The 24,393-nt window shown below is 53.6% G+C and overlaps 1 protein-coding gene across 1 annotated transcript in view; it reads left to right on the forward strand.

The window, feature by feature from the left end:
• Positions 1-1,391: 1,391 nt before the first annotated feature.
• The window catches only part of ESAM (endothelial cell adhesion molecule), a 93,749-nt gene continuing 70,747 nt past the window's right edge, over positions 1,392-24,393 (forward strand). Inside the window, exon 1 of the mRNA XM_030538218.1 lies at positions 1,392-1,485. Coding sequence (XP_030394078.1) covers positions 1,401-1,485 — 85 coding nt within the window. The 5' untranslated portion in view covers positions 1,392-1,400. The remainder of the gene's footprint in view (positions 1,486-24,393) is intronic.

Consider the following 24,393-nt stretch of genomic DNA (forward strand, 5'->3'; position numbering starts at 1 on the left):
CCGGGGTTGTATTCTGTGGGGCAGGCTTTCCCTAGAAGAGCAGCTATCAGCCAGCATGGGGAAGCCAAGCCCCTGAGCCACTGTGGCTGGGGCTGAGGGGGTTACCTTATAGCCAGCATCCTGCAGCAGGTACATTATTAGGGCCAGCGGTGCTGAGGGCTTAGCAGGGAGTCAGTGTGCCAGGCCGTGCACCCACACTAAGACCCCTCTGCCCTGGAGAGCTCCCCAAGGAAGTGGGGAGGGTGGGTGGAAAGTTGTTCTCTGCATTTTGCAGCTGGACCTAGTGATGTCAGGAGCCAGGGACTGGCCCAGGGCCACAGAGGGGAATAGAGCCCGGCTTGATCGGAGACCTAGCCCTGGGGCTTCCCCTCAGCCTTGTGTCAGATGGGGGGCAGGGGGTGGCAGCCAGCAGCCCCATGGGGCAAAGCCAGGAGCTTATCGAGCAGGCTCCGGCTCCTGGCCACTGCTGCCTGGGCAGTGCCAGAGCGGAGAACTCCCTCCGGCGCCGGGATCAGCGCTCCCCGCCCCATAGGCTCTCCCGGGACACCGGACCAACCCCTCCGGCACCGGGATCAGCGCTCCCCCCGCCCCATAGGCTCTCCCGGGACACCGGACCAACCCCTCCGGCGCCGGGATCAGCGCTCCCCGCCCCATAGGCTCTCCCGGGACACCGGACCAACCCCTCCCGCGCCGGGATCAGCGCTCCTCCCGCCCCATCGGCTCTCCCGGGACACCGGACCAACCCCTCCCGCGCCGGGATCAGCGTTCCCCCCGCCCCATAGGCTCTCCCGTGACACTGGAGCAACCCCTCCGGCGCCGGGATCAGCGCTCCCCGCCCCATAGGTTCTCCCGGGACACCGGACCAACCCCTCCGGCGCCGGGATCAGCGCTCCCCGCCCCATCGGCTCTCCCGGGATACCGGACCAACCCCTCCGGCACCGGGATCAGCGCTCCCCCCGCCCCATAGGCTCTCCCGGGACACCGGACCAACCCCTCCGGCGCCGGGATCAGCGCTCCCCCCGCCCCATAGGCTCTCCCGGGACACCGGACCAACCCCTCCCGCGCCGGGATCAGCGCTCCCCGCCCCATAGGCTCTCCCGGGACACCGGACCAACCCCTCCGGCGCCGGGATCAGCGCTCCCCCCGCCCCATCGGCTCTCCCGGGACACCGGACCAACCCTTCCAGCGCCGGGATCAGCGCTTCCCCCCACTCTCTCGGGACACCGGATCAACCCCTCCCCGCCCGCGCCTGGGGAGCCGCCCCTCCCACCTGATCGGCTTGCCCCGCCCCGCCCACCACCTGCTGGGGCCGCCCCACCTGGGCAACGGGCCCCTCCCCCGACTCCTCCTCCCACCCGGGGCTGCGCTCCGGCACCTGCCCCGCTCGGCTCTGCTGCGGGATGAGCGCGGCGCTGCAGCCGCCTGTGCTGGGAGCCGGCGGGATGGAGCCGCTGCCGCTGGCCCTGGGGCTGGCCGCGCTGCTGGGTGAGTGAGCCGGGCCGGGCACGGGGGCGTAGTGGGGAGAGCCCGGGGCGGGGGTGCCTGGACTGTGCCCCGGGGCAGGGACCGGAGCAGACCCGGGCGGCGGAGGGGGAGAGGAGCAGGTGCGGGGCGCGGGCGGGCGAGCGGGACTCAGCCGCCGGCCCCCAGATCGGGGGGCTCCGCGCCTCCGGGGGTGTCTCGGTGCAGCGCCCGGAGCCTGGCAATCGGCCCGGCGCTTCTGCCCCCTCCGTGCACGGGCTGGCTGCGGCCGCCGCCCCGCTCCGGGCTGGGGTCACCGCTCCCCACCCACCAGCCCCCGCATCGGCCCGGGCAGAACCGACCCGTTGCACCAGTTTCCAGCCCCTGGCGCTGAGCGCAGCCTCTCCCCGGGGGCGGCAGGAGGCGCTTCCCCAGGCTCCGAGCCAGCCGCGTAGGGACCCGGGCCCCCCGGGCAGGTCCTCCTGGCCCTGCTGCTGTGGGGAGCGGGGTTTGTGCCCGGAGGAGCCAGCCCTAGACACTGCAGCTCTGGGCCAGCCTGGGCGCCCTCTAGTCTCATGGCCCCAGACGCTTCAGCCTAAGGGCAAAAACCCGTGCGGGCAACAGTGGTGGGATAATGCAGCGCCTCCCTGCCCCCAGGCTGGCAGCGTGGGGGGTTTGTGCCCTGAAACAGGACAGTGGGTGTGTCTGGCGTTTTAAACAGCTGGTCTCAAGGTAGCTGTGGATGTTCTAGTTGCCTGGGCAGGAGGACTGAAAATATATGGGGTAAGAGAAGGGCTGGTTAGCCAAGCTGCTTCCTTACTGAGCATAACTCGTGTGCACAGCATAGCCTGTCCTTACCACCCACTGCCCCGGCGAAGGTTAAACACTCTACCCATGTGCACCGCACACAAGAAGTACAGTGGCTTTTGACCGCTACCTGGGTCAAACTGAGCCGAGCTTTCATCAAACACTCCCAATCGTTCCTCTGCACAGGCTGTCCAGTTCAGCTTTCTGCTCCCAGCTGGGTGTCAAACTTTTTTTTATGTAAGTCTCCCTTGTTTGCAAAGCAGTGAGTGTGCATCATCCCTCTTTGTTCTCTGAATGGGATTTGCTCAAACTTTCCAAACAGAAAGTCACCTTTATGGAAAGAAACCAAGCCCCAGAAATATCAACCAGAAAGGACAATGTTTTGGAAAGTTACAAGCAACTGAAAACAGGGTTTGAATGAGAACCATTAGGAAACCTTAACTGTAGTAGTCCTTGAGACCTTCCCTGAATGATGGATTGATTCCAAGCCCTGTTAGAATCATAGATTATCAGGGTTGGAAGGGACCTCAGGAGATCATTTAGTCCAACCCCCTGCTCAAAGCAGGACCAATCCCCAAATGACCCCCTCAAGGATTGAGCTCACAACCCTGGGTTTAGCAGGCCAATGTTCAAACCACTAAGCTATCCCTCTCCCCCTCTGACCGCCTGTATTGCTCAGGCCACAGAAATTCACCCAGGGATTCCTGCATCAAACCTGTTAAGTCCTGTCTCATTTAGTGTGGGGTTCGGTGTGCTCTGTAGCTGGTGTATTTCTAAGGTCCAGTCACGGAGTTATCAAAATGCTTTTCTGTGACAAGGACTCTGGGTTTGGCTGCCAAAGCAGCCTTGGTCTTCCAAATCAGTCTGCTTAGGCGACTGTCACAAACAAGTGTGTTAGAGTTGGAAGAATGTGCTGCCTTCTAGGCTCGGTCTATGCTAGAAAATTGCAATGGTTTAACCATGTCAGTCAGGGGTATGAAAAAGCCACCGCCCTGCACGGCGTAGTGAAGCTGTCCTAAGTCCCTGTGTGGACAGTGTGATGTTGCCGGACAAGGGATTATGTATGGTGACAGAAGACCCCTGCCCATCGCCACAGGAAGCGCATTGACATAGGAACCATACATTGAAGCGCTGCAGCTGCTGTCGTGTTTTAAGCATAGACAAGCCCCTAGTCTGCCCGGGGAGCCCACAGCAGCTTTGCAGTGAGTGCTCCTGGATATATCTTATTGCTGGCGATCACAGGCAGACAGAGGCCATGTCCGCACTACAAACGTACGTCCACCTAAGTTACGTCAGCATGCAGCTGCTGCAGTTATTACATTGTTGGTGCATGTACGCACTAGACTCCTGGTGTCGGTGGTGCATGTCCTCACCGGGAGCGCTTGCATCCGTGCAGAGTGCAGTGCGCTTTACTGACATCGATGTGAGCTTGTCAGGCATGATGCTTGCGTCTTTAAGACACAAGGCTGTTCAGGAACCTGCAAGCAGGGACATTCTTTCCTGACTGGTGACTTGCCTTTGGGAATGTTGAAATGCTAATAGTGATCGTGGGAGAGCCAGCCTATCCCTTGCTCCCGTGGTTCATGGAGCCGTACACTGGCCACTTCGACAGCACCAAGGAACAATTCAATTACAGGTTCAGCAGGTGCAGAATGACAGTCGAATGTGCCTTTGTGTATTTGATGGGTTGCTGCCCATGGGCGGCAGGTATCAGAGGCAGGGGGAGGCTGTGCCTCCCCAAACAGCCTAGCATGGCCACACCCATGCTCTGCCCCCAGGCCAGGCCCCCTCCTGTGGTTCCCAATGCTCTCCCCTGGCTGGCCCGGGCTGGCTGGCCTCCCTCCTGCTCCCGCAGGGACTTAAGGCAGCTGGTGCTGGGGCCACACTGCCCGGAGCACTGGGGCTCGGGATGGCCCAGCCGCCCGGAGCACCGGGGCTGGGGGCGCAACTGCTCAGCGCTCCTGGGCTGGCCCCCAGCACACCAAAGCTGGCCACTGCTGCCAGGGTCGCGGTGAGGGTGCTCTGGGTTACTGCAGGCGAGGGGGGCAAAAGGGAAGGGCGAGCTGAACAGGAGGGGCAAGGGGCTAGTCTCCCCCAACAGTGAGGTCACCGACCACCCATGTTGCTGGTGGTATTTACTTACAAGCTTGGACTTCAGTGAGAAAATATCCCAGTGGTTATAGCTGTCTGCCGTGTTCTGCATAATATCTCTGAAGCTAGGGGGGAAACGTTTCCCCCGGGGTGGAGGTGGCGTGGCTGTCTGCTAAATGTGAACAGCCAGATACAAGGGCAATTAGAAGAGCTCAGCGTGAAGCTATATGGCTCAGGGAGGCTTTGAAGGACCATTTTAATATTGAGCCAGAGTAGTGTGTGTGTTGCTGCAGGGGGGTCTACCTGGCCCTGTTGATTTGCAGCCCGGTATGAATCTTGTAGTGAGTGCTGCGTATGTAGGACTATAACATTGTCAATGCACCTGTTAACAATGCCTGTGGCTGATGTTATGGGTTGACCCCTGCTGCTACCTGGAATATTGGGGGCAGAGGGGTATAGGGAGGTCCCAACATTGAATTCTCAGTGGGCTGCAGATGGGGGCGAGCATGGGATTGTTGAACCTGCAACTCTGCCAGAGTCCACAGCATCTCAGTTTGCTGTCTGAGAAGCGCGAGCACCTCCTGCTGCACATTCCTCTCCACTCCGTCCTTCTCCAGGCTGTCTGCAGTGATGATCCTCCAGGCCCTGTGATCCTTCTCTGATGCAGCATTGGCTAGCACGATCTCCTGGAACATGTCATCCCAAGTCCTCTTCCTCCTCTTCTTTCAGCACCACGTCATTTGTTGGCCTCCTGTTACGCCTGCTGTGGCTCCTTGGGTTTCATGCAGTGCTGCTATGGGCCCCTGTTGTAGCCCTTCTCCTGCCTCCACCAAGCAATCTGCTCGTAGATGTTTCTGTGGCTGGGTCAGAGCTGTACTTGCACAGCCTTTTCTCCCCACAGGCCCAGGAGATCCAATATCTTCCGTCCGCTCCTGGCAGGAGCGTGTCTGCAGCGTGTAGCTAGCATGGTCAGCTGGGCGGTTACGCTCAATGGTGGAGAAGTGCTAGGTGCTCACCACACTAGGCAACCAAGATAAGGAATTTCAAAAATTCACAGGGCTTTAATGGGGAGGGCAGTGGAGTTCACAAGGGTGACCAGAGTGGTCACTGCGGGGCATTGTGGGACAGTAACAGCCAATGTAAGTAACGCAATGTCTACGCTATCACTGTGGCGACCGAACTACATTGACGGTGACTCTCCACTGCTCTTGGCGCTGATGTTAAGTCAGCGTAGCAGGGCGCTTACGTCTGTGGGAGCCAAATGTAAGTGTAGACACATGCACAGCTAGGTTGACTTAAACTGCCTTGTGTTGACCTAACCATATAGTGTAGGACCAGGCCACTCAGAGGCTGCAGTGGTTGATGCCGTTTCTGCTGTGCCACTTTTTACTATGTGTTGTTTTTTACTGTTGTGGTTCCCACAACCCTTCCTTACCTGAACTGTTCTCTTGTCTTGATCTAATTTATGGAAATCTGCTGCCTGTAGCGTGTGGTTAATCTGTGTGTAGGGCACCGTGTAAGTGTGTATGGGCCTTTAGAAATGATTTGTGATGATATAGCTTATAGAGTCAGGGACAGCGCTAATCCTGTTAAAAATGCTACCCTACGGATTCCGAGCCTTGAATTGCTGAAATCACTGCAAGTCGGGAAAGGAAATTCATTTTTAGTAAGTGAAGAGCACTGATGCTAATTGTGAAATAACTGAGCACACATCTGTAATGATCACAGCGTTGGCAATGTGGGCTCGCTGGGGAAACATGTCCCGCAAGTCTGTCACTTTCCTTCATTTGGCACAGTTGGTGAAATCTGTGCAGGTACTGGAATAGGTTTTCTGTCTAGTGTAAATAGGTAGGTTCTCAGGCAGTCCTGCCTCCTGCTGGCTTCTTTCCTTCACCCCTTCGACACCAGGCCTGTCCCACCAGCTCTCTAGTGTTCTAGGGCCTGGGAGGCAGGCTATGTCCTGGACCCAGGCTGATGATTGGTTGTCATAATCTTTCCAGTAACGGTCTGGACCATTGCAATGACATCACTGTAAAACAGGCGCCAGGCTTCTGATTCTGGGGTGGGTATGCAGTGTAACCATCCAATGAAGTTAACGCCATGTGTCTGGCCTGTGGTAACTGATGCTGGGCTCCCCTACTCTAGCTATAGCAGGAAGGACCTTTCTGAGCCTCTCTGGCACTGGAGGGGGTGCTCTGCTCTCCGGAAGGGACTGAACTGCCCCCAGCCGCCTGGCTAGATACATTGTTGCAATATGGGAGAATTGAGAAACTCCTCCTGAAATCCAGCTAAAATCATAGAATATCAGGGTTGGAAGGGACCTCAGGAGGTCATCTAGTCCAACCCCCTGCTCAGAGCAGGACCAATCACCAGATTTTTGCCCCAGTTCCCCAAATGGCCCCCTGAAGGATTTAACTCACAACCCTGGGTTTAGCAGGCCAATGCTCAAACCACTGAGCTATCCCTTCTCCCCAGGCTGTGGAGTCATCGTCATCATTTCCCCCCCCCCCCCCGCAAAGAAAGTGGCAGTAGCTTAGGACATTAAAAAGACACTGCTGTAAGGAACACGCCTGCACGGGGCCCTGGGGAATGGGAGTGACTGTCTATTTCCAGCTCGAATTTCCATGATCCAGTTGTAACGCTCTGAGGCATGGCCAGAGCTGTCGCACAAAGAGAGTATAAAGTTCCATAGTTACAAGGTTTAACCCGGGGGTGGGTTGGGGTGGGGTTGTGACAAAGCAGACTCCATAGCCCTCCGTGGGTTGGGGGGTCTAAAATTCCAATGAGTCGTCTCCCTGGCAGAGTCTGATCCGAACTTTCTAGCAAAGGGGCAAGACCCGCCCGAGTTATTTCTGGACCCATCCTGCAGCTAGCACTGCGCTAGGGACAGAAGCTGGCAGGTGCATCATCAATGCCCTGGGTTTTCAGCTTCAAATACATCTCTCTAAATGACTCTGAAAAACCTTTTTCAGTCATCTCAAATGTACACGCAGTCAGATCCCAGGGACACCCAGGCCCTCTCCAGAGGCTGCTGTTTCTTCCAAAAGCCCCTCTCTTCATGGTCTTGTTTGCAAATTGAAGTGAATTACCTGGAAACCAGATTGACACTGGTTGTAGCACCCGCAGGACCTGAGATGGGGGCTAGGCAGTGCATTATATCTGCTGTGTATCTGTGCTTAACTGGAGCCTAAATTCACAGAATCACAGAATATCAGGGTTGGAAGGGACCTCAGGCGGTCATCTAGTCCAACCCCCTGCTCAAAGCAGGACCAGTCCCCAGACAGATTTTTACCCATCCCAATGTAAAAATATTGCACTAAACCAGCATCTTGTGCAACGAATGCCAAGCACAAAGTCATTCCCCGCTCCGCCCCTACCCATGCCTGGGGTGCTAGGTGCAGGACCAGCTTCAGGGTTTTTACCGCTCCAAGCAGCAAAAAGAGAGGGAAAAAACAAAAACAAAAAAAAGCCACGATTGCGATCTGCAGCTCTACCGCCACCGCTTCAGTCTTCGGCGGCAATTCGGCGGCTGGTCCTTCACTCTGAGAGGGAGTGAGGGAGCCACCACCGAAGACTCAGATGTGCCACCCCTCACTGTTGGCCGCGCCGAGCAGCTGCTTGCTGGGCTGGTGCCTCGAGCCGGCCCTGGCTAGGTGCCGTAGTAACAAGGGACAGACCATCACCAGCATTCCTGCAGACTTGCGAATGCTGATTCAAAAGCCTGGTCTATAGAAATATATTTTCATTTGTCTCTTACATTTCCTGGAATGGAAAAAGATTGTGAATTCATCCATCTGCAAAGGGGGAGGGACCAACGCCAAAACGGAGTAAGGGAAACAGGCTTCTCTTCTGAAGCTGGCCTGCCTGAGAACTTAGATTCCAGATGAAATAGTCTCTGTACTTCACCAATTTTCTTGTTAGGGAAATACCAGGAGTACTCAACAACCGAATTAAACTTCGTGTCAAACTAATTGTCCCTTTCTTCCGTTCGGCGCAGGAAGAGTTAACGCAAGTCAGCCAACTTCTATCTGGAGTAGAAAAGTCACATTTTTCATGAATTTTACTCTCTTGAGTATAAAGCGCCTTCTGCCCCAGGGTCGTGAGAAATGCAGTGGGGGACTTTCTCAACATGCACTGCTCCTAAGGCCAGCTCCTCATATCTCTTCATTTATAAATAGTCACTGCCCACAAACAGCCTAACTTTCTACGCCCCTGCGTCAGGGAAGGGAGGTTCCTGTTAGTGAATGTTCCTTTTCTTAAAGGCTAATATTGGGGTCCGTTCCAGCAAAATATTACTTCGGCCTCCCTCAAAGTCCCTTTTTTTGGATTTTTCCCCACTTCGGTCTCCTGTGACACTTGCTTCTGAGCTGTGCGTGTGTACCAGCAAGGGTCCATCATGCGCTTGTCTTTCGGTTTAATTTCTGTCTCGGTTTCACATCACGTAATCATCTTAATCCTATAGAGCCAGGTCATCAAAAGAAATCCGTCTTCATCCTTTAATTCCCAAATGTTTAATAGCTTATAGGGTGGAAATCTGATTGGGAGAGTGCAGTCCAGAATTAGGAAGCACCTCAGAACGTCCAAAGTCTCATTTCTGTGACCTTTCCAGTTTTACGGGGTGAGGGTTTTGTCGGACCTTGAAATATCCCAACTGGTCTCAGGACCGGAAATCCAAAGCATGATGTCCCAGTTTAAATCTTGGAGGAGGCTTGCTCCTACCATTCAGCCAGATGGGGTCAGAGCTGGTTTGTTAACTAATCCTAGTTTCACTTGCAACCAAATGATACGCCCAGTGTGATACATTATATAATCCGCACACACGCATTGGTGCAGTTCATCTTGTGGATACTGGGAACTAACCTGGCTGAACACTGAACGGCATTGATCGCTGTTGCACTGGCCACTCAAACCTGGACCCTGTCAAGCAGGAGTCAATACTGTCAGGCTGTAAGGAAGCTAATGTCCCTGGCTTTTATTTAATTCTGCTTAACTTGGTAGCTCATGCGCGTTGTCTTTGAGGCTGTTTCTGGCTCTGCGGAGGAGAAGCACTTTGCCCTGGGCTCCTGAGATCCTCCCTATTTACCAGAGCATCGGTGGCAGCGTGTGATGCCAGGGGCCATAGCTGCAGCCTGGGACTACGCTGCATTCTGGGTTTACACGTCTTCTCTCGCTGTCTTTTTCAAATCTGCCTCCTGCCCTGGCAGGCAAATACCTATTCCCACTGGCTGGTGGCATCTGCCCTCTGTGCCCCACTACAGCTGCCGTGTCAGTAGCTAGAGCATATGCCTTTCCTCTGGGCGCGTCACAGCTTTTGCGAGCCAGGGGTCCTCAGTGCTGGGAGCCTGGACACCTCTGCTGAGGGAGGGGGGAGTGACGCTCTTGTCTGAAATGCCAATTGCTGCCTGGGGCTCCGTCTGACTTGCCCCGCATGCTCACCCCAGGCCAGCTGCAAACTCTGCCACACACCCAGATCCTGAGTGGGGTTTGCCCTGCGATGGCACCTCATGCCCCTGGCGGCTGCTGCGGCACTGAGGGCAGGGAGGGTGACTTCTCCATTCTCAGCACTCGCCCAGGCAGCTTGCAGGGATGGGAGAGGGGGTAGGCTCCCTAGAGCCCCTGCTCCCTGCATTCTCTTCCTTCCTGTTTGACTTTCGAGGGCCTCTGTGCACTGGGACTAGGTCCTCCGTCCTACTGAAACATGTGGGGCCCTGGAAACCTACTTGCTGTCAGTGTATGTGGTTATCAGCTGATCTCTGTGGATATGACCCCAGGGCACAAGGAAGGCAGGAGGCTGAGGTTTTTGGAGACCTGGTGGTGAGAAGTCTAACCACAGAGAGTTCAGTCTTAATTCTAGCTTCTGCTGTGGCATTTAGTGCAGCCCCTCCTCTTGTATGTGTGTCCTAGAGCAATGGCCATAGCTTCTCTCTGTGCTGTGTGACAGAACTGGCCCTGGCCCAGAGACGTTGAGGATAGTGCAGGTGTGACAGCTGCCACATTGGGGACTGAACCAGGGACCTCCCGAGCTGAAAGAATGAGCCTCTCCAGCTTTATTTAAAGAGCCAGGTTCTGTAGCTGCAGCACTCGCATCCTGTGTGGATTGGGATGGGGGTGGGGAGGGGGGAGACGCACAACACCAGCTGACCAACAAGGTACCATGCACCAGCCAGGGGCTGACAGATGTCTGGAGTTCTGGTCATGTCTGTAATTCTGACTGTTAAGAAAAATAAACCCAGCAGAGTGAGACTGAACAGAATCTAGCCAGTGTTAATTGCTGTAACGACTCTGCAATCCAGTCCAATCCCAGCAAAGCAAATGCACGCTGCGGGCAAGGGAGGCCCCTGGGGTGAGTGCCTGAGAAGGAAGGAGACAAGCTGTGCATCGTTTGTATAGACCTGAACTTTCCACAGTGTTCGGTGATTTGGGGGCTCCAATTTGAAACCCCTGAAAGGGGCCTGATGTGCACAGCGTGGGTGCTCAGCACTTCTGGAAAATCAAGTCCCAGCAAGGTGTAGAATTGGACTCTCAGAATCGCTGCTCACTTGAAAACTTGGGCCATTTGCCTCTTGTGGATAGAGTCAAGTGATATAACGGTGGAGATTCCCCCTCTGTCTGCACTGCTTACAGTTCAGGCCACGGATGCCCTGTATTGCCATGCACTAATATTGGGTAAATCCGTATCTGTGTGTTCTGTTATTTTGGTTGGATTAGTCCTGGCTGAATCCAGCAGGGATCGGAGTTGGCCATCCAGGATGGTACCGGCACTGCAGCTGGTCTGAGGCCATGTCTACATCTAAAATTTTGCAGCGCTGGTTGTTACAGCTGTATTAGTACAGCTGTATAGGGCCAGCGCTGCAGAGTGGCCACACTTACAGCAACCAGCGCTGCAAGTGGTGTTAGATGTGGCCACACTGCAGCGCTGTTGGGCGGCTTCAAGGGGGGTTCGGGGAACGAGAGAGCAAACCGGGAAAGGAGACCAGCTTCGCCGCGGTTTGCTCTCGCGTTCCCCGAACCACCCTGCAAACCGCAGGGAAGGAGACCTGCTTGCTCGGGGGCTCGGGGAACGCGAGAGCAAACCGCGGCGAAGCTGGTCTCCTTTCCCGGTTTGCTCTCGCGTTCCCCGAACCACCCTGCAAACCGCAGGGAAAGAGACCTGCTTGCTCAGGGTTCCGGGAACGCGAGAGCAAGCCGGGGAAGGAGACCAGCTTGATTACCAGAGGCTTCCTCCTTCCACGGAGGTCAAGAAAAGCGCTGGTAAGTGTCTACATTGGATCACCAGCGCTGGATCCTCTACACCCGAGACAAAACGGGAGTACGGCCAGCGCTGCAAACAGGGAGTTGCAGCGCTGGTGATGCCCTGCAGATGTGTACACCTTCAAAGTTGCAGCGCTGTAACTCCCTCACCAGCGCTGCAACTTTCTGATGTAGACAAGCCCTGAGAGACAGATCTCAGCAGGGCTTTGCCTGCAGGAAGCCCCCAGCTGTGGCCTGAGGCCTCCCGCTCCACAGGCATGTCTGCTGCAGAATGCATAGGTGACACTGCCTCTACTGACCTTGCTGCCCCTCCTGGGGGTACCCTGGTTCCAGGCCCTCCGAGGGAGGGCAGAAAGGTCTTGCCCCCAGGAGCCCTGCTCAGGCAGCTTGGAGGCCAGGGGCCCGAAGAACCATGGCTGGGAAGGAAGGGTTTGAGGCAAGGCAGAGTGGGATGGGGATTTCTCCTCCCCCTGGCTGTAGGTGAATCTGAACTGGGCACTGCAGGTGGAGTTGGTGCCTGGTAAAAAGTATCTGGGGCTCCCAGCAACGGTAGCTGAGTGGGGGAAAAGGTGCTGCAGCTGGGAATCTCCTGTCCTCTACAGGCAGATCTGTTTCCCTGTCAGGCCCCGCTTCCCTTCAGGGGAGAGGAGGAGACTCCCTGCAGAGAGAAATGGGCAGAGCCTTGGTATTAGGAGCTCCTGGGTGCTGAGCACTTGTGAAAATCTGGTGGGACTCTCTGGACCCCATCTATGCAATGGGAGCGATGGCTCTTCCCCCTCTGCAGCTCGGCTGCGTCTGTTTAGAGTGCAAGTGCCCAGCCTGGTCCCCTGGCAGGGTCTCCATGTGCTGCTGTAGGTCCCAATAGTACAATGAAAGGGGCATGTGCTGAATCCATGAAGGGTACAGAGCTAGATCGGCTCGAGGTGCAGAGAAGGTACCTGTCTGCTGTCTGTCTGTCCAGCCTTCACTGAAAGTTTCCCATGGGCCATGCAGATGCTTAACTTCCCTGGGTAGGCAAACCCCACGACTCAATTCAGGCTGAGGTAGTGTGTGCATTTAAAGCAGAATTCCTTGCGGACGCTCTCATTCCAGGAGAGCATCCACACAGGGACGTCATCAGGAATAACTCCCCCAGCAACAAGCCCCACCCCTCTGGGTCTGGAGTACAAATCGCACCAGAGAGCAAGGGCCGGGCCTGCCTGGTGTTCTGACTACCTTGAGTTCACTGGAGTCAGCAGTCCAAAGTGTGCTCTGCTGCGCCTCGGACATAATTCACGCTGTGAACTTTTAAAAGCTGTGTTAGTTTATATGAGCATAAGCAAATTGTGATGGTTGAAGGGTCTGTCATAGCTGGTAGCTGTGAGCCCACAGCTGGACCAGGGTCACCTTCCCTTTTGGGGGACACAGGAGTGTCTGGCCTAGAGGGGACCCAGAGTGGGAAGCCCAGATGGAAGATGAGGAGGGGCTGGAGAGTCCATCCACCTTTTGTAGGGTGGATCTTTCCCTGGCGGAGGGTGAAAAGTCTGCATTTAAAATGCCAGACCCCTGTCCTGTGGATCAGGTTTTAAGGGAAAATGGGGTCAGATCTCCTGGAGCAGGAGGGGGGGGTGTCCATCCAGCTGACCTATTGGAAACAGAAAATGGGGTGTCCAAAGGGGTCCAAAGCACTCCTTTGAAAGATGTTCTTGCTACACTTGTAAGGGATAAAACTGTCTCTTCAAGGCAGGAGGAAGAAAAACGTTACCTTATTGCACAAGTGTGTGGGGTCCAGCCCAGAGCAGTTCCAGAGGGAGGGGCCGAGGACAGGCATGGTTGCAGTACACCCTTTCCTGGCAAAAGACTCAAACACATGCCTGAATTAGAAGCCTTCCCCAAAGAGGCAGAAGAATCTGCATCAGAGACCACAGAGAACTGGGAAAATGGCAATAGACACTAAACAAGCCAAATGGAGTGAACAAAGCCTGTCCACCCTAGATTTGTTACCCTTCTGTCTTTTGCTAATTAATCTATGGGATAAAATATAGGAGTTAATACTAGTGGTAAACCCTTTAAAGATGTGGGACATAACAATTTCTTCCACAAATCAGGTGTACATGCTAGGGATGGTGACAAGACAGTCCCACAAGCATGTTACTTTTCAGCCTTTACCTGTAAACAGACTGGAAGCTTGGCACAGCAGCAAAAACATAACAGGCCCATGCTACTGTGTAGAGGGGGAAAATGAGGCACGCCGTTGTCACAGAGTCCCCGGGCGATGCTCTGGAACTGCTCCCCACAAAGGCAGTCAGGACTTTGGGGAGCCGCCTCTCCCTTGGAGCAGACTTGTTCAGGGCAAGAAGCTCACACGGCTTCACCTCATGGGTCTCTCCTTGGAGCATTCAGCATCCTCTGCCCCTCTGTGTGCTTCCCACAGCGAGCCCGCCCCAACTGGGTCCTGGGGAAGCCACAGGGTCCTGCACCCCCACTTTGCAGCCAGGCGTGACTCTCAGCCAGCCGGTAAAACAGAGGTTTATTCGATGACAGGAACATGGTCTAAAACAGAGCTTGTAGGTACCACGAACCGGAGCCCTCGGCTGGGTCCGTTCTGGGGGGCAGTGAGCCAGACCCCCATGTCTGCCCTCACTCCTCATCACCAGCCAGCTCCAGCCTCCAAACTCCTTCAGCCCCTCCTCTCTGCTCAGTTCCTTTCCCAGGCCAGGAGGTTACCTGACCTCTTTGTCTCCAACACCTTCAGATGGCCCCTTTGCAGAGAAGGGACCCAGGCCATCAGTTGCTAGAAGACAGTGTCAGGCATTTAGGTGCCCTGGCCCTTTGCTCTGTAGCAATCACACACCTTTATTCCGCCTCCTAGATACTTAAGAACTGCATAGGGGACACTGAGGCACCAACACAATATTCAGAGAAAACATTAAGAACATTCCCAGTTCATCACAACCGCCTCATGGCACTGATGACTAAATGCCAAGAGACCTATTTTTTAACAGATATTACTGTGTGCATTCTGTTAGCAGTACTATACCCCAACCTGTTTACAGGGACCAGGAACCCCACGACTTGCTAGAACACTTATGAATGATACCATATGGTTTAAAGGTACTGAATGGAAGTATGACCAAAGACAAACAGGGGTTTTACATGTACTGCCTCCACCATGGACGGTGTCCAAGTCTCTGGCAGTAAGTTCCAAAGGAGGATGTGACGGTGCCACCCATAAGGCTTTATGGAAATATGCTTGTGTGTGTGTGTGTGTGTGTAACTAGAATGTGTTTTATGCTACATATGCCATGTAACATATCTCTGTAAAGGTCATGATCTACTGAATCTATTCATCCTATTTGTATGCATGTATCATTTTTGTATTCGAAGTTATGACTATTGGCTGCATACTTTTTTGATTCTAAGTAGGCTGTAGTGAGGCAGTTGGCCAGCTTCCTCAGAAAAGACTGTTTCGGTAAGTGTCACATCAAGAAACACCTAAGCCAACAATGAACTTGGAGACACCAGTCCACACCTGGGCTGTCCCAGGAATGTGGCCTGGCTGGTAAGGAACTCAGTCAGCATGGACATGTGACTTGCCCAGGTGACTCCAAAGCTCCATTTTGTAGCTGGACTTTGCATAGGAATGAGGAGGGGGTCTCTATCCACAGGAGAGTCTATTTAAGCCCCTGGGAGACCCCTCCATTTTGTCTTCAGCTGGCTAAAGAGAGAGCCTCCCCACCCACAAGGATACCTGAAAGAAACTGGAACAAAGGACAGTAACTGCAAGGGGTGTGAGTGATTACTGGCCCAGACTAAAAGGAGATTAGTCTGTAAAAGGGAGCATTCTGGAACTGGGGAGGATCTTATCTGTATTCAGTTTCTTACTGTATTAGACATAGACTTGCATGTTTTGTTTTATTTTGGTTGGTAATTCACTTCGTTCTGTCTGTTACTACTTGGAACCACATAAATCCTACTTTCTGTATTTAATGAAATCACTTTTTACTTATTAATTAACCCAGAGTATGTAGTAATACCTGGGGGCCAGGGGAACAGCTGTGCATATCTCTCTATCGGTGTTATAAAAGGCGAACAATCTGAGTTTACCTTGTGTAAGCTTTATACAGGGTAAAACGGATTTATTTGGGGTTTAGACCTATTGCGTGTTGGGCATCTGAGTGTTAAAGACAAGAACACTTCTATGAGCTGCTTTCAGTCAAGTCTGCAGCTTTGGGGCAAGTGATTCAGACCCTGTGTCTGTGTTGGAGCGGAGGGGGGTGTCTGGCTCAGCAAGACAGGGTGCTGGGGTCCTGAAAAGAGTGCAGGGAAAGCAGGGGCAGAAGTAGTCTTTGCACATCAGTTGGCAGCTCCCAAGAGGGGTTCTGTGAGCTAACCCATCACACAAATAACCCCGGCAAAGAGCTGCCGGAGGTCCCCTACAGGCAGCATCACTAGCCCCAAGGGTTCAGACATTGAGTAAGCTCCTCAAAATCACAAGGCTTCAGAAATAACCCTTGAGCGCTGCTTGTCTCTGTGTTGAAGCCTTTAGGGTCATTCACACTTTAAAATTTTCTCTGCAACCATGATATTCCTATTTGATTAAGGAAAGCCAAGAGTCTCTCCTAATCCCCTGACTCCAGAAGCTGGGGCTCCAAGGAAAAGGCCAGATGTGGCGAGGCTCCTGATGAAATGGGGAGAGTTGCTGGTGCTGTGGCTGCTGCTGCCCTGCTGATTTGGCTGCGTCTGCAATGACCCCTGTTTCTGACACTGTGAAACTGAAACTCTGACCCCTTCCCAGCAGTGACAGGAAGAGGACTTTAAACCAGCAGATGGGCTGGGATGTGAGCAAGGTCAGTGACTCGTCTGGGACATGCCACTCCTGAGGCCGGATGTGAATCCACCCTGGGTTCTCACCGGGCCCCCAGCCCTCAGCAGAGAGTGCAGCTAGGGGCTGTGCTGGCAGAGTCCAAGCCTGGACAGTCAGCTCTGCTACTCCCCTTCCAGCCCAGCACTTACAGCCATGGTCAGCCACAGGGAAGGGGAGAGTCAATTATTGTCCCCCGTCCTGGGAGAAAATAACACGGTCCTCCGCCCCTCTGCAGAAAGAGAACCACAAGGCTTATCTAGCCTAACCCCCTGCCCATGGATGGAGTACGCCCATCTTTCCAGGCCCTCTCTGAACCCTCACTGACCTTGCTCACATCCCAGCCCATCTGCTTGTTTAAAGTCCTCTTCCTAGCACTGTCACTGCTGGGAAGGGGTCAGAGTTTCAGTTTCACAGTGTCAGAAACAGGGGTCATTGCAGACACAGCCAAATCAGCAGGGCAGCAGCAGCCACAGCACCAGCAGCTCTCCCCATTTCATCAGGAGCCTCGCCACATCTGGCCTTTTCCTTGGAGCCCCAGCTTCTGCAGTCAGGGGATTAGGAGAGACTCTTGGCTTTCCTTAATCAAACAGGAATATCATGGTTGCAGAGAAAAGTTTGAAGTGTGAATGACCCTAAAGGCTTCAACACAGAGACAAGCAGCGCTCAAGGGTTATTTCTGAAGCCTTGTGATTTTGAGGAGCTTACTCAATGTCTGAACCCTTGGGACTAGTGATGCTGCCTGTAGGGGACCTGTCTGGGGATTGGGAGGGGCAGGGCTGATTGCAGGAGAGAGTTTGCTCGGGGGAGGTATTTCACAGAAAGGAGAGGTTGGCTAGAAGGGAGTGGGAATCTCCAGAACGAAGGGGGCGGAATAGTACAGCTAGTATCCAGGGATATTCCTCCTGTCCTGAGAGATTTAATAATGCGTCATCCTATTTAAATAGCCAGATGTGCCTCCTAGTTAGTGACTGGGTCTATTTCTACTAGTACCTCGTCAGTACGGTGTTAGGCCTGTGTTACTTGAGCCTTTGTATATCACTAAGTTCATTTAGACTGTAAAGTCTTTGGAGCAGACATCATCTCATTGTTGTTTGTACAGCCCCTAGCACAGTGGGGCGCTGTGTTCTGTCAGGGTTTCTACCCACTACTGTGACACAATACCCTGGAGCTGGGCACACTACAGCCGTAGTGCAAAATTGTATGAGAACTAGCATGTGAGCTATACTGTGTGCATATGCTCACAAGGGGTGGAATTAAGGCTGAATACTAGTAAGAGCTGGATGAAACTTTGTTATGGTGTGTGAACGAGACCATTGCTAAGGGGCCACACCTAAAACAAACCTTCAAAGCCTGCCCAGAAACTAGCACTGGGTGGGCGGAGAGTTGGGCTGGGTATTGTGTACCGAGGAGACTAGACAAAAGAGAACTGGGAGGGATAGCTCAATGGTTTGAGCACTGGTCTGCTAAACCCAGGGTTGTGAGTTCAATCCTTGAGGTGGCCACTTAGGGAGCTGGGGTAAAAATCTGTCTGGGGATTGGTCCTGTTTTGAGCAGAGGATGGGACTAGATGACTTCCTGAGGTCCCTTCCAACCCTGATATTCTATGATTCTGAAAACACACAGAGAGGGAGAGGCAAGAAAGCTGAGCAGGAGCCTGGGAACACAGGGCAGCCCCAGAACAAGCCAGAGAGCTCTTGGCTCTGGTGTCGGCTTAAGAGTCTTGGGGCTGGAGCTAAGAAATGGGTCCTCTTGTTACTTCTTTATTTGGAGACACAGGACTTTGTACGTTCCTTGTAAATAAACAAACTTGCATAAGAGAAAATACCACACTCCATCGGTTTCTCCCACCAATGGGAACATTCAGGGCCCTGAACTTCAATTAGCCTCCTGTTTCACAAAGGGGCCAACAATTGGAATATTTAATACTGCATTTCCTGGCTTTTGAGTGGCTAACGTTCCATTCAAGTCTCTCTCTCAGAAGCAGGTGTGGAGGTGAGGGATTCTTCGCAGATGTGGCTGTGACAGGCAGCTGGAGCTCTGAGGGGGGCGTGATAGCTCAGTGATTTGAGCCTGCTAAACCCACGGTTGTGAGTTCAATCCTTGAGGGGGATCTGGGGCAAAAATCAGCACTTGGTCCTGCTAGTGAAGGCAGGGGGCTGGACTTGATGATCCTTCAAGGTCCCTTCCAGTTCTAGGAGATAGGTATATCTCCTATTATTGTTTACCAACGCTTTGGTTGGTTTTTGTGAGATGTGCAAACCCTGGTGGCGAAGCGTGAGCGGCAGCATGGGAGTTCTTTGTTTGTCGCTGCTTCCTGCCTTGCGCCGGCCTGCAAACGTGATGCTGTAGCCAGTAGAGCGAGTCTCTAGGATTTCCTTCCTGGCTCTTCGGCCAGAGGGTCTGCCACCACCACCACAGACCTAAATGAGGGGCTGGGGACTCCCTGTGGAAATGGTGGGGCTGTAAAGCATTTCTTAACCTACATCCGTGGAACGCCCTGTACTCTCAGTGAGGCTAGGGGGAGCTGGGCTCAGCAGAGTGGGGCTGCCGTCCTGGGAACTGCTCTGCTCCCCAAGTTCCTCTTTCACTCAAGCGTAGTGGGAAGCCCACCAGAAAGATAAGGAGGGTGAGATGGGGAGGAGAGGCAGGCTGGGGGAGTGGAGGGAACTCAGGAGAGTTGGGGCACATGAGCCATAGGAGCAGAGAAGGCTGTGACTGTTGGGAGGGGACCCAGGGCCTGGGCTCTCTCAGGATAGCAGGTGTGTTTTGCATTGCTGTTTGAGCAGATAGATCTTGGAACTAGGCCTTCTCTTTCTGAAGTCTTCGGCAAAATGCCTATTACCTTCGCTTGGAGCAGGGTTGGCCCCTAAGAGTCCATGGGGAAGGAAAAAATCCTGCTGTGCCCCTTGTGCGGCCATCTCTAGCATGCAAAGCTACTCCTGAACACCAGTGTTCTGCCCGGGTAGCGTTGGGAACCCGCCGTGCACAGATGCGAATGGCAGGAGGGGATGGCAACCTTCTGGTTCTAGAGCTGCTAAATCCCACACTGGGTATTGTTCCTGGCTTTTCTGTGAAACCAGGATGGCTAAAAACTTACACTTTGTTGCAAACAAAAACCAAGAGTCTTTCATCATCCCCTGACTCCAGGAGCTGGAGCTTGGGGAAACCCTTGGCTATTGTGAGACATGGCACCACTGAAAGGCAAGGGAGAATCTCTTGACAAGTAGCTCACATTTTAGGGCTGTCCCTCTTTGAAATAGAGAGCGCGAACAATCTTCAGCAGCTGATCTGGCCCCTTTAACACAGAGGCAGTTTGGGGACTTGCAGTCTGCTTCCTCTTGTGAAGGATAAAGTGTCCATATGGTTGCAAGGAAAAACAAAGTGAGATCAGGGTGGTCAACTGAGGCTAATGCGAGGCTAAAGTCATCTTACTGTGTCAGGAGAGGGGCAGTGTCCGGGCAGCACCTGTTCCTGCTTTCAGGGAGAGCTGTTTCCCCAATGTTCCTATGGAGCCCAGCAAGGTGCCCACAGTAGCTGTGGTTGAGGTGCCCGGCTGGCTAGCTCTGCAATCTTGCCTGGATTTATTCTGGATGCTGGAATGAGTTTTTAGAGACTCTAATATCCTTAACAACAGAACCTCTGCTAAAACCCCAGTGCTCAGAAAGGCACAACACACAGCTGGGGAACGGCATGTGACCTGCTTGGCAGCTGCTTCCTCCAAAGAAATCATTAATCCTGTGTACCTGCTTCCCTCCACCAATGTAATGAGAAATGCTGGGGCCAGAGGGGAGGGGACGATGGGGCTGAGGAGCAGGTGCATTTGGGCCCCTCCATGTAAGATCAGAAATTCAGGGGGCAACTGTTGTTTAAAGAGAAAGTGTTTTCCCATCTGGAAGATGGGGCCATGGCAGGAAATTCCCTTATCTGGCCAGGTGCTTAGAGCCCATACATCTGGATAAAGCCGTGCTGCTCTTGAGCACATCAGCCCAAAGACCATGCAGGTGGTGAGAGAATTAGCTGTGCTGGCGGTAGCTGAGGCTGCTCATATTTGCCCACTAATTCTGCCTCTGACTGTGGTTGTTTACAGCAGCAGGGTGGAGCAGGTTTCCGATGGGTTTGATAATGTTCTGTACTGGCTGCCTTCCTGTGTCTGTCATAGATCCCTCTGAGCCGGAAGGGGCGCCGGTGGCTCAGCAGTTCCTGCCCTCTCCCCTGGAATTGTGGCAGGGGTGAGTTTTCGTTCTCCCTCAACCAGGCGAGTTCAGCTGGGTGATTTACAGCCCCCGGGATGTGCTGTGCCCCCGCCTCAAAGCTCAGCGTGTGAGCAGTTGGATCAGACCCCAGGAGCAGAAATCATATTGGACAGGGCAAAGCTCTGGTCGGGAAGTGCTCTGGGCAAGCCAGGGGGTACTCCATGTACATCACGTCGCAAATCAGGCCTGCATCTTAGCTCAACCTTCACCAGCGAACAGCCTGTTCCTGCAAGCCCTGCAGGCCAACCCAGCTGCCTGGGAACCTGGATCTGGGTCTCGTCACCTATTGTCATGTCCTGTGTCAATGCACCAGCAACGCCAAAGCTCCATGGTTGCAGGGCCAGGGCTCAGCTTTTCTCAGATGCCTCAAACTCTTTCCTGGGCTCCCCCATCTAGCGTGTCCCCTCCTTCCCGCCTGGGGAGGGGGTGATCAATCCAGGGCAGTGATGTCATGCTGTGGGTCAGAGGCCTTGGAGCAATCGCTGTACGCAGGCTTTTGCCATCATGTCACTAGTACTTCAGCATCCCCAACCTTGCTGAGAAACAAGCAGGTAATTCTGGCTCTTTGGGGGTGGGAGGCTGCCTTTCCCCAGCCGTACCCACCAGCGTCCTCCCGGAAGAGCAATGGGACACACTCCATTGTCCTGCCCAGTGTAGGACTGGTCTCTGAGCTTTGGTCTCCAGAGCTTTGGCTGTTGTTTAATGTCGAGCAGTGAAGGGTCATCGATTCCCTGCTGGGTTTCCCAGAGCTTCCCCGGTACCTACCCTACGTTGTCTTGTATTTCATTTCGTCCCTGGATACCTTGTTATATCACACACAATTCCTCTCCCCCTGGGGCATAGGGGATTACTATCAGGAGTCTGGAGGTGAGCTGTGGGTAGCCCACTCTTGATATGGGAATCAAGAGGGCAATTTACCAAGGAACGTCAGGCGGCTGCTACACGAGACTCTCGGGTCAGATGTGACGTTACTGAAATAGCCCAGCATCGCAAGTTACCAGCAGAGGCACAGTGGTGATTGCTACACAGAGCTAAAGTCTCTCTGGAAATACTCTCTGTGATTTCCACTGGCTGTGGGGTGTGATTCACCCTTACGGGGCAGGCTTGCTCCTGGCTCACCATCTATAAGAATGCGGCTAGATACGCTGACTGCAATACGGACTATGGAGGTGTGGATTGTAGAACATGTCAGCGTGTTGCAATCTTATCGCCCCACGTGGTGCAGACTAAAAGAGCCCTGGTTTGTGTGAAGCTGAAAGAGGTGGCATTAATGCAGTCCTGGGTACCTTTCAGTTTGTGCGAGTTCGAGTGCCATGTTTTGGTGCACTCTGTAATGGACACCCCGTTGTCGTGCTATGGCATAGTATAGACTAGCCCTGTGTTAATGTGAAGCAATTTCATCCCAAGGTCTTAATGAAAAGATCCAAAACAAAAGTGGGGGCTCTGACGGAAGACTCCGTCTCTTATTAGAAGGACGACAGGCAGGTGCCGGAGGATGGAGTGGGTGGCAGTCCTGGACACTGTGTGCTTGCTTAACTGTACTTTGTTCTTGCGTGCAGCATTGTGGCACTGCTTTAAAGTAAACACTGATTTTGTTGTTTTAAGCCACCATGCTTTTTTGATCAAGAGCCTTGCACGGGAGGAGATCGGGTGTGTCCTGCCTTCCTCTGGAATCCCCAGCAGGGGCAGAGTCCTGCTTCTGTCCCAGGATGAGTTCTGCTGTCAGCTGATCAGTGATCCAAAGGGCACACTGCTGTTGCAAGCCAGCTGTGAGCATCGTCCAGCCCTTCCCTCGCTGTTCACAGTCACCCTCCCTCCCCCATCTGTCTGCTCAGCCCAGGCACTGGGATTCAACTTTAAATCCCATCACACCCCTTACTCCTTTTGCTGAACTCCATCCAACTTGCCCAAGCTTTCCTGCTACTAAGGATCCCAGGGTTCTGCACTGAATGTGGCCATCTCAGAGTGGTGTCCCCAGAGAGACTCCCCTGTTTGCTCTGGTGTGTGATCATAGAAGATTAGGGTTGGAAGGGACCTCAGGAGGTCATCTAGTCCAACCCCCTGCTCAAAGTAGGACTAATCCCCAGACAGATTTTTGCCCCAGTTCCCTAAATGGCTCCCTCAAGGATTGAACTCACAACCCTGGGTTTAGCAGGCTAGTGTTCAAACCGCTGAGCTAACTGATCCTTTTCGCTGTTGTTTTACATTCCTAGCTCATACCACCTTGCTGTCTGCTGCTGCCCCAAGCCTCCTCCAGTTTTGCTATTAACTTCTCTCTTCTCCTGAATATCTGTTTTAGTTGATTTTCATCTCCCATGTGTTAGCTCGACTGACTCCATCTGGAATTTCTCTGGTGCCTCCCCAAGTTTCTAACCCATCTAGGTCCCTTGGTGGTCTTTCCGTCCCTCACTGGCACCCAGCACCTCCCAGGGGAGCGTTGTGTGTGGACTTCATTATTATGCGCTCTCCTCCGTGCCCTTCCAGACTCTGAACAAACATGGTAAAAATATAGAACTGGATGTTGCCAAGTGACCACATTCCTCACATTTATTATTTAACAATTCTAATACCTAGCTCTTCTATAGCAGTGGTCCCCAACCTTGTCCAGGTGGTGGGCACTGGACGACGAGCCACTGAGGACCGTGGCCAGCGGACAAGCATCCGCCAAAATGCCACCGAGAAGCGGCAATGTCAAGACGCATCGCCACCGAAAATCAGCGGCATTTCGGCGACGACGCCTCTTGATGACGCCGTTTTTTGGCGGCATTTTGGCCGATGCTTGTCCGCCAGCCAGTACGCGGGTGCACATAGATGCCCCGGCGGGTGCCATGGTGCCTGTGGGCACCGCGTTGGGGACCACTGTTCTATAGCACTTGTTATAAGCAGATCTCCAAGTGCTCAACAATTCTTTATTGCCTTCTATTGCGGTAATGCCCTGGAGAGCCAGGCACAGGTCGGGCTCCCTTTGCACTAGGCACTATAGGGCTAGCTTAGTGGTTTGAGCATTGGCCTGCTAAGCCCAGGATTATGAGTTCAAGCCTTGAGGGGGCCATTTAGGGATCTGCAGAGTGGTCCTGCTTTGAGCAGGGGGTTGGACTAGATGACCTTTTGAGGTCCCTTCCAGCCCTGATATTCTATGATAACAGAATGAAAAGATGCTCCGTGCCCCAGTGTTCTTCTTCGAGTGATTGCTCATATCCATTCCAGTTAGGTGTACGCGCCGCGCGTGCACATTCGTCGGAAAACTTTTACCCTAGCAACTCAGTGGGCCGGCAGGTCGCCCCCTAGAGTGGCGCCACCATGGCGCTCCATATATACTCCTGCCGGCCCACCCGCTCCTCAGTTCCTTCTTACCGCCCGTGTCGGTCGTTGGAACAGTGGAGCGCGGCTTAGCTGACCTCCACTTCCCTAGCTACTCGTTTTCTCGTATATAATTATGCAGTTATAACCCTTTTATATATATATTTGTATGGTTATACGTGTTTTCTTTGCTAACATGGTTAGTTTAGTTAGCGGGGTTCAGGAAGTAGCCCCTTCCATGAGCCCAGTGCCGGAGCCATGCATGGCTCACCGGGTTTTAAAAGGGGCCCGGCTTGCCAGAAGCCGCGGCCGAAGAGAGATCTACATGACTCCTGTTTGAAGTGCCTCAGGGAATCACACTTGACAGATAAGTGCCCCCATTTG

This window comes from Gopherus evgoodei, chromosome 19 (genome assembly GCF_007399415.2).
Source record: "Gopherus evgoodei ecotype Sinaloan lineage chromosome 19, rGopEvg1_v1.p, whole genome shotgun sequence".
Taxonomy (NCBI): domain Eukaryota; kingdom Metazoa; phylum Chordata; order Testudines; family Testudinidae; genus Gopherus; species Gopherus evgoodei.